This window comes from Glycine soja, chromosome 1, assembly GCF_004193775.1.
Source record: "Glycine soja cultivar W05 chromosome 1, ASM419377v2, whole genome shotgun sequence".
Taxonomy (NCBI): domain Eukaryota; kingdom Viridiplantae; phylum Streptophyta; class Magnoliopsida; order Fabales; family Fabaceae; genus Glycine; species Glycine soja.
The window spans coordinates 53338398-53348664 of record NC_041002.1 but is presented as its reverse complement, the minus strand read 5'-3'; the positions used below and the strand labels follow the sequence as shown (position 1 = coordinate 53348664).

The 10267-nt window shown below is 32.3% G+C and overlaps 2 protein-coding genes across 2 annotated transcripts; one reads left to right on the top strand and one right to left on the bottom strand.

The window, feature by feature from the left end:
• Positions 1–656: 656 nt before the first annotated feature.
• Positions 657–4860, bottom strand: LOC114422410 (BTB/POZ domain-containing protein At3g49900-like). The gene is made up of 4 exons (XM_028388750.1): positions 4606–4860; positions 4433–4502; positions 2922–3401; positions 657–1606 (listed from the first exon to the last, which is right to left on the bottom strand). Exons 1-4 carry the CDS (start codon positions 4740–4742, stop codon positions 923–925), a joined length of 1371 nt encoding a protein of 456 aa, XP_028244551.1. The 5' UTR covers positions 4743–4860; the 3' UTR covers positions 657–922.
• Positions 4861–5793: 933 nt separating this feature from the next.
• LOC114422402 (60S ribosomal protein L26-1-like) lies at positions 5794–6561 on the top strand. Its single transcript, XM_028388741.1, has one exon. The coding sequence runs from the start codon at positions 5882–5884 to the stop codon at positions 6320–6322; it is 441 nt and encodes a 146-aa protein (XP_028244542.1). The 5' UTR covers positions 5794–5881; the 3' UTR covers positions 6323–6561.
• Positions 6562–10267: the final 3706 nt, after the last annotated feature.

The window sequence follows — 10267 nt, the reverse complement described above, 5'->3', positions numbered from 1 at the left end:
CTCATCTCCACCAGCAGAAAATAAATAAATTAGGTGCTAAAGTGAAGCTAGATTGTGTTAAGCTAGACCTAAAAAACATAGAAGATACTGTCAGTTTGTTCCACTAATTAAATTAAAAATATTGGAAGAGCCAAAAATAAGATCTAAATAAAAATAATTTTCTTAAATTATTGACTATTTGATAGTTTCATCTAATTAAATTCATAAAAAATAATTCTCAAGGTTTTGTTAAAACAAAAGGAAAATAAAATTCTTAAAATAATACATCATGCGATCATTTCATACCTTGTTCTTCTGTATAATTTCCATGATACTAATTTTAGACTAAAATAAAATTAAAAAAAAAATGAGTTAAAAAACAGCCTATGGAAAAACTGTACTATAAGAAAAAAAAGTTTAATAACTATGCAACATGTATAGAAAATGTAAAACATAAGTTTTTTAAATTGTGACATAATATTAAATTTTTACTATATGTTCGACAGCGGTGATAAAATTAAACACCTGATAGGCATAAAATAAGAAAAATGCTGGATGCGCATATGATTCATGCTATTAACACAACTCTTTTAGTTTTATTGCTAAATATAAATACATCTCTTCAACCGTAGCTATATTCTAAAATTAATTCAGACATAACGACGTGTGGAGAATACTTCAACGAATTAACGCATGAAATTAAGTGTTAGGTTCAAATAATAGTTCAAAACGACATTAACGGGAAAAAAAAAAAAAAATAGCAACTGGCATTGGCAGTTTGGCCAATGGCCCAAGAGAATCTAGCGAAAAAATGAAAGCAGCAAGAAAAAAAATGGGAACAAACATAAATAAAAAAAAAATGCGTTAAATATTACTACATGAACGATAACTTTAGTAGTCCTATATACAGCCTTGATGAATCATGACATATACGCCCATTTCTTCAGTAGGGGTTTGACGTAGAATTTGATATCCGAAAAGCATTCTTGAGACCAGTTATGAACTTACTATGGCGAAAAAACTTGGTCATTTTTGGGGTCTTGCTATCATGACGACATGATGATCCCACAGACAAATTACACATCCCCCCGGCCACTTCCTTATTTTTCCTCCTTACGTTGTCAAGCCCAAAACCCGAAGACGAAACAGACCCTCTTCCTCCCCTCTGTATTTTACTGCTCTCTGCATCTGCTGGATCGAAATGGAAACTCGCGGAACGCTCTGAGTTCAACACATTATTATTCCTTATCTTCTCACCCTCGGCTTGGTGATGTTCATGAAGGATCTTCTTCATTCCCCTTAGCTCTTTCTCGAGGCTTTGAATACGAGAGTAGGTGGAATCCATGGTCTCTTTGATCTGTGTCGTTTGGCGATCAGCCGTGTCACGCTGCAGAATTTCTCTTAGCGTCGTTCGTTCCAGTTGTTGTTGTGCACCGGTGGTGGCCGCCGCAGTGACGGAGCGGCGAGTGTTGAGATGCTCCATCAGTATCGCTTGCACTATGAATCTCAGCGGCATTTGTGGGTTTTGAACACAGTTCACGAGGGTGTGTGGCGACAGCTTAGAACAATCTATGCTGTTGCATATCTCCGTTTTCTGTTCCTCCGTTAGTTTACGGCACTTGTTTTCCTTCACAAAAATTATTATGAACGAAAGATCAGTGATAATTATAGTAATTTAAGATGAACATTTTTGGTACATACACTTTTTGTTAGGTTTTTTATGGATCGTAGAAATTTTAAGAGGTGCAATTTAGATTAATAAGATAAGAAACTCACAATTTCTATTATTGAAAGAACATCTAAAAAAAACATATTTCAATAAACGGATCGAAATGTTTTATGTGATCCTGTAATTATTGGTTCATTTTTAATACAAATAAATTCTTTTGCAAATGTGTTTTTCATCGATGGTGTGTTCTTTAAGATAAAAACTTTTTTTTAAATATCAAAATGACTTGTAATATGAAATTGATATATCTTAAACATATCCATATAGTTCATTATTATTATTATTAAGTGCCAAGTGGGTGCGGTTAACATCAATAAGAAGTTAGCAAAAAAAATTGTTATATAATATAGTATTTAATAAATAATAAACATAGTAGTATCTTTTTTTTTACTGAAAACATAGTAGTATCAATAATAATAATATAATCACAATATCAATTAAAAGTAAAGAAAAAATAAAAAAAATGGAGAAATATGACAAAGAAACAGAAAAAGTAGGAAGATAACAGAATAAACTTACGAGTTAGGAACATTATTATATAAAAATAGGTGCCAATTATTATATTTTTATTAAATTGGTCTTTAATTTATTACATTTGAGGTTTTGAATGTGTATTTATTTAGTTAAATTAATTTGCATATAACAGATTTTGACAATTAATTTGAATAATGAAAAATACATTCATATTTTAATTTAATGATGATTACTTTCTCATCAATAATTAGTGGCCTTTTCTCTGTTTTCTTTTCACTTTCCCAGTCACCTTCATATATATCCCTAAGGCTTAGCCTTTTCTTTATCAGTCAGAAATGTAACAGATCAAAAGCTTAGCCTTTAAACAAAAAGGTAATAAATTATATTACATGAGTCATTGAGCATTAAAAATCAATGTAACCTAAAAATTTAAGCATTGATTTGTCTTACATTTTATTAAGATTAATTTTAAGTCAATAAATATGATTAATCTAAATAATAAATTAAAAAATGTAAAGGAGATAATAGTACATATGTTGTGCACTTGTGCAGATGATTCAACGACAAAAAAAAGTCAAAAGTTGATTCTCAAAAAGGCAAAGGAGATAATAGTACATATGTTGTGCACTTGTGCAGATGATGTAGGAAAAAGTTATGATCTACAATTGTTGTAATGCGATTGCGTTAAATGAGATGGTGACACGTGTACGGAAAAGATATAAGATGACACGTGGCGTACCTTAAGATAAAGATCAACCATCTTGTATAGAACGTCGTGGTTGGGTAACCGTCTGTTCAGTGAATACGAAACCGTTTGAAAATCCTGAGGGTGCATTCCTACGACGTCGCTCATACACGAAACGTCGTCTTCCCAAACCAACGCTTCAATGCACCTGCTGGCAAGCGACGCCGTCGTTTCGGCTTCGGGAAGCAGAGCCACGCACGAACGCAGAACCATCGACGCGCCAATGCCAACGACTCTCTCAAAGTACGATTCCGTTACTTCACGGAGATTCTCTTCCCCCGTCATGCCCAATAACTCCGCCGCCACTCTAACGGCGGCAACGTTGCTCGGCGTTAAGTGGACTCTGCGGCTGTAACAGAATTCGGCTACCGCGGCGAAAGTCTCGGCCGTTAAGTTTAACGGCGGGGAGAGAGTTAAGTCAGAAACTCCCGTTAGGTGTCGTTTGAGGTATGAACTTCGTGATATCAAACGAACCTAAAAGTAAAAGCCGCGACAATAGGAGAAAGAATTTAAGGTATTCAATCTATATATGTATATATGTGACATGTCATTTCAATATTTTTATCAATGTATCACAGCAAATTAATGAAACAAAGTGTTGCACATATTTTGATGTGATTAAAGGAATGTTCCCTTTTGCTGGGTTTAAAAGCAGAGCTTTTCAGACAAAGCAAAGCGTTACTAAAAGTGAAAAAGTATATGCAAAATTAACGTGTAGTAGTCAATAGAATTATGGTCAGGAGACTCAGGACCTCTTGTGAAGCGAACAAAAAGAAAATGATATGTGTGTGGTGTGATTCCTTTGTCTTCTTTTCTTTATGCCCGGGAAAATGACAATTAATCTGGGTGTGTGTTTGTGTAACTGTATGTGGTGTCTGTATTTGATTCTAAGAGCAAGAGCAAGAGCAAGAACCATACTTTATCCCTTGGGTTTCAAAGGGTGTTCAACAAAGAACATGGGTTTGTTGAGCACTGATACTTACGTTTAAAAACATTTTGAGCTAGCTGGAATGTCCGCTACTGAAGGCAGGATATTTTCCCGAGGGGTTGGTAGGCCATACCTCCCCTTTTAATGTGACTAAGGGAATTCCCACTTGCAGTACTATTCTTAATCATGTCAAATTCTATCAATTGAAATGCATATTTAGATAAGTCACACTTTCACACCAACCCCAAAATTACAAATTAGTATCCAGCATTGGGTTTGTAAAGTATACATTATCACCTAAAACTTACTTTCTTTGAGGGATTTTTGTACTGTATTCAAGTCATATTTTTGCATGTATTAAAGAAAACAAAAAAGATAAACAAGTGTACTGCTAAAAAAAAGTCACAAACTTGCGGTTGCAGCTATAGTAAACTATTTTGATCCAAAAACTAAACTACCACGACAAGATATACTACTAATGTAAAAAAAACAAAAAAAATTGACGGAAAACAAAAGAAACGGGAGGAGAGGAAATTAATGAATGAGCGATTGAGATTTAATTGGTGAATCGACAAACCTTGTGCAGACGAAAAGAGGTTCCTTGAACACATATCAAGACATCTGGTTCACACCCGGAGTCAAGAGACCTGAATGAATTGATCATAATTTCAATAAAAACTTTAGAGGGCAGATTAAGAAATATTATTTGGGCAGGGGAAAAGAAAAATGAAGTATGAGAAAGAATTGAACCAAGCATTGACTATGGAGTGGAGTGATGGAGGAGGAGGAGGAGAAGAGGAGGAAGATGGTGAAAGAAAGGGAGAGGAGGTTGAAGAAAACTCCTGTTCTTCCTCGTAGATGGTCTCAAATTGGTTCCAACCCCTCATCTCATCGGTGAGGACCTTGGCTTTGATTGAAAACACACGGTTTTCAAGGGGTGTCTGAATGCTCTACTGTTATTTCCATGGAGGCCATAAATATGGTTTCGGAAGCCTATTAATGCGCCACATGTGATGACTCTTAAATGCCCGCTTCAATTTCCCTTTGCTTATTTCATTTCTATTTTTATGTCATCATAAACCCCTTAAATGCCCGCATGTAATGGAAAAATATTTTGTCAACATAAAAAGTGGTGCAATAAAAGTTACTATATAGTAATACTGGTGATAAATAACAATAAAAATGATTATATATAATATTTATACTTATATATTATAATGTCTTTTTTTATACTCAATTATTGTGCAATAAAAAGTCAGTGACTCATGAACAATAAAGTCAAAACCTTCTTAGTTGTCTCATGAGTAAACCAATCAGATGCAATAACCGAAGGCAAACCATTTCCTTCCTCTTTAAAGGCTATTTATGCATTCTGCCGTTCCTAACGTTTCTATTTTTCTGAGTTTAATTTTTATAAAAGGCAAGTGTAAAATTATTTTCATTATAAATTAATTTTTTATACAAAATTTATTCAATTAAATTGATTAATGATATTGTTTTTCCTAGAGGCTATTGGTCTCTTTTACATTATTCATTCACCCAAAAAGCTGTAAAAGATATTAAATTCATTAGGAGTAAAATTCCATCACTAATTATATAGATTTAAATATATATTTAACCTTTTAAATTTGAATAATTATTTTTTTACTTTTTAAAAAAAATTGTTTTTATTAATACATCAAATGTTCGACAAATTAATTTGAATTCCTCTAATTCTTTGCATGGTGTTACTAAATTTGTTTACCACTATTACACAAAGCAAGTAGATATTTTCTCAATATTTTTTTTCTTCATTAGAATAAAAAAAAATAAAAAGCAGTGCACGTCACCAAAGTTGGTCCTGCAGGCCCAATTAAATTGGGTAGCTTGGTCGGTCATAATCAGGGCCCGATCCAAGACGACACAAAATGCAATTAAATTTTGAAAATTAAAAGAAAAGGAGTGAAGTTGAAAACCCCAAATCTCAGTTTTTCTTCTGCACTCATTCTTTCATTCTCATTGCCGTCACAGAGAGAGACAAGAAACAATGAAGTTTAACCCTAGGGTTTCCTCAAGCCGTCGCAAGAGCCGCAAGGCTCACTTCACCGCTCCGTCGAGCGTGCGCCGCGTCCTGATGAGCGCGCCTCTCTCCACCGATCTCCGGTCAAAGTACAACGTGCGGTCCATTCCGGTTCGCAAGGACGACGAGGTTCAGGTCGTAAGGGGAACCTACAAGGGCCGCGAGGGCAAAGTGGTCCAGGTCTATCGCCGCAAGTGGGTCATCCACATCGAGCGCATCACCCGCGAGAAGGTTAACGGCTCCACCGTTAACGTTGGCATTCACCCTTCCAAGGTTGTCGTCACCAAGCTCCGAATGGACAAGGACCGCAAATCCTTGCTCGATCGGAAGGCCAAGGGTCGCGCCGCCGCCGACAAGGAAAAGGGTACCAAGTTCGCTCCTGAGGATATTATGCAGACCGTCGATTAGTTTCTCTCCTTTTTTTACCCTCGCTATACTTTTTATTTACCGCATTTGTTGTCGCTATTATTTGGAACTTGGATTCGGTTATTTTTAGTGTTTCTTGTGTTTTTTTTATTTAGTAGTTTGAGGGTCTTGTGGTTTGGATCTTAAGGGTTCCGCTATTGTGAGGCCTTTCTGTTTTGTTTAATTTAATCAAATGTTTGACATTATTACTGTTATTGTTTACTGCGTTTACTGTTTTTTTTAGCTGTTTTCGCTTTGTGCGGTCAGATTTCTGCACGATTTTGATGGATTAAATGGGTTTTAGAGTGCTGCGTTGAAATGTGATTGGATAGGTTGAAGATGGAAATGTGATTTCGAGTAATAGAATTTAGATTGGTCTCATTTAGCACTTTTATGGTTTAGGCACTAGGTGGTATTTTTGCTGCAATTTGAGTTGACAGTTTTATCATTGTGCAATCACCCTTTTACAAGTAATTATAGTCTTAAGCTCGTAAGATTTGCTTGTTGATGCGTGGAATATTTATGGTGATTCCACCATGCACGTTTTTAAAGTGCCCCCCTCCCCCAGTCCTTCCCAAATTTCTATTAAAAAAAAAGACTCAAAGCAAAGGTGCATTTAAAGGTGATTGTATTGAGTGGTGCCCTGAGTCCTGAGATCACAATGCATGCTTTCACAATGTTTTTTTATTGGACTGCAATATGTTTTGTTTACATACTGTAATCTCACTTTGATGTTCAATTTCAGTTGTATAAAAATATTGGGTAGGTTTTCAGAGTGATGATATAATATTTATGTTTGCTTGTCATTATTCATCTGGGCATCTTGTTGCAATTTTTAACTCGGTAGTTTCTCCGTTGCCTTTTGACAACTGAGGTTACTCTCCTTGAATCTCCATGTGACCGTGTTTTTGAAAGTAATGATAGATCATTTTTCAAAGGCTCTGTAATATGAAGTCTTGAATGCTTTGATGTGATAAAAGTATGTTTGCAAGTGTTTTGAGTTACGTTGCTTTCTCTGCAAGGAGTTAGGGTATTATTTTCTTTTCCTAAAATTTGATTTAACCTGAAAAAGAAAGGGGACTAGGGTATCAAATGTCGAAATTGTGAGATGCTTTGCCATGTTAGTTGTGTGTGTATTTTTCCTGCGGATTTCAGTTTTGATGACCTTATCTAAAAATTGTGTCTGGGATGGATATAGTTTTAATTCCAGTAATCGATTTTACTTCAATTTCCTTTTTGTTACTTTTTTGTTTAACTTGTTTCTAAATAAAACGCACTATCCAATTAGATTAAATTGTTTATGGTTTGCATTTGAGTAGTAATACTTTATGTTAGGATTTTTTTGTTGGTAGTTTCTACGTCTTTCCTATATGATTTGTAGTTAATTAAATAATAAAATAAATCAATTTATTGTATTGATATGGATTTGACACGGATTAGGTCTAGATTTTCCACTAACAATAAATATACTAAATATGTAGCTTCAATCTCGCTATCTTTCTGTGCGGTATCGTTCCACGTATCCATTTGGTTGAAATTTATATCATTACAAATTTATCGTTATTAAGGGATATAATATGTTTGGTATTTTACTTAAACCTACCAAGAATATATATCTTGTAATTTTCTTAAATTAGCTATCTTTAGGTAAAACTTGGTTCGAGTATTTTTCTCTTTTTATTTTTAAAAGAAAATAAAAATAACAGGAAAAATACTTTTGTCTAAAATTTAAAAATAGAAATTATTTATAAATAAATAAATAAATAAACACTCAAATCAAACATCTCTTAACCCGAAAGTTATTTTTATTCGTCGAAGAACTCATTTATTCAAGGGAGTGAATTTTTCTAATAAATGTTTTTTATATATAGACTTCAAGATAGAATTTCTATGCACGTATTTAAAAGGTATGTTTACCACATGTTTAAGGAATGGTTATTTACTAAATATATTAAACTTATTGGTAGATTATATATTGTATGCTACATGAGTACCTATAACAGCAGAGTAGAGTGGCGTAATTATTGAAGAAAAACAATAACATTCTAATGTATGACATGATATTTAAAACAAGTATATTTTTCTATTATACACACACGCAAACATTATATATATATATATATATATATATATATATATAAATATTAATCCAACCATTACATTAAAAAAATTCATAAGATAAATTATTTTTTATAATTTAGGATTAATTAGATACTTCATCGCATCTTATTTGGATGTATGGTGTGATATTTACAACATAAGTGTAGTTTTTTTTATTAGATTACGTATACCTAAGGTTTAAATTAGTTAAAAGGTAAAATTGCATTTTTGTCTCTCCAGTTTATATTCAGTTTTGGATTTGATCCTCCAGTCATTTAATTCACGAAATGAGTTTTTCTATTTTGTAAAATCAGAACCTGGTACGTGACCATCATCATCCAATAAGAATGTGACACGTGACAAATCAACATCACTTGTTAACGGTCAACGTCCAATTTTGACCTGGGGATCAACATTGCACGATTTTACAAAATAGGAAAACTCCAAAAATACAATTTTGCCTAGTTAAAATGTAGTGCACTTAATTATAACCTTTTTCCTTTTAAGTGTAATTGTTTCACCAACAAACTAAAACGTAGCAAGTAATTTTTGTACTTTTATTTCCATTAATAATGTAATAAGAAATTAAATATGTTTTAATCTAAATAAAATTTTTATTTTTAAAAGCATAACATGTTAAAAAGAATATTCTGGTTCTGTACAAAATATATAATAAATTTATAATATAAACCGTGTTAAGTAATCTTGTTGAGGGAAAAAAAATTTACATGTGATTGAGGGAATGTGTCCATTTGCATCTACTTTAACATGTCCATGTAAAGTGTAAACAAATTTAGAGAAAAAAAATTTATCTTGGACCAAATTATTAATATTTAAGATTGTTGATCTAAGTCGTTAATGATTCAATTCTTTTAAACAAAATTTTAGATTCAAGTATTATGAATAAAGAAAATATGATTGAAAGGAAGAGTCTTCTTAAAGGTGATAAGTTAGATTTTTCGGTAGAGATTAATCATCAATAAAATTAATAAATATTCTACACCAATATCATCATAATAAAAATAATACCTAAAAATATTAGCTCTAATATATTTTATAAGAAAAATGTAATTTTATAAAAATGACCAGAGGTAATACAATTTTCAAACTCTATATCTAGTTTAAAACACTCCCTTTAATATATGATGTGAGTAATCATGTAATAGATTATTATTATCTAGGTTATCATAAATAGAAGTATATGTGGAATAAATTAATTAATAAACCTTTAAATTTGCAAAACATTAATAAATTATAAACTTTATCGTTTAATTATCATTATTTTTGTGTATTTTATCACTCAAATTTTTTCTGGATATTTTATCATCGTACTTTTTAGTTATCATACATTTTACTATCATATTTTTTAATTTTTAAATATTATACCATCATGTTAATAATAATTTTGCAAAAGCCAATGACAAAACATCATTTTTAAGGGCAAGCCAACATTTCGATACACATTTCAAACATAAGTAAAATATGCAAAAATTAAAGTGTGATGGAAGAATGCTAAAAAAAAATTGGATGATAAAATTCACAAAATTATGATAGTTGAATGATAAGACATGCAACTAGTCTAATTTTCTATTTTTTTTTTTAAAAAAAAAGCTGAAACATCAATATTTTTTTATCATGAGGCAATAATAGCTGAACTGAATGAGAAATCTAAAAATTCAAGGGGCACAGACAACATAGGGACCATAGTTTTGTCCATCTTCCAATATTGGAAGAATTTAAAGGAGACGGAAGGCCAATGGTAATTTTTAGGTTGTACCGACTAAATGTTCCTTAAATCTTTCTTTTAACTCTCATCCTTTCCATTAATACTTATAGAAGCACAACAAT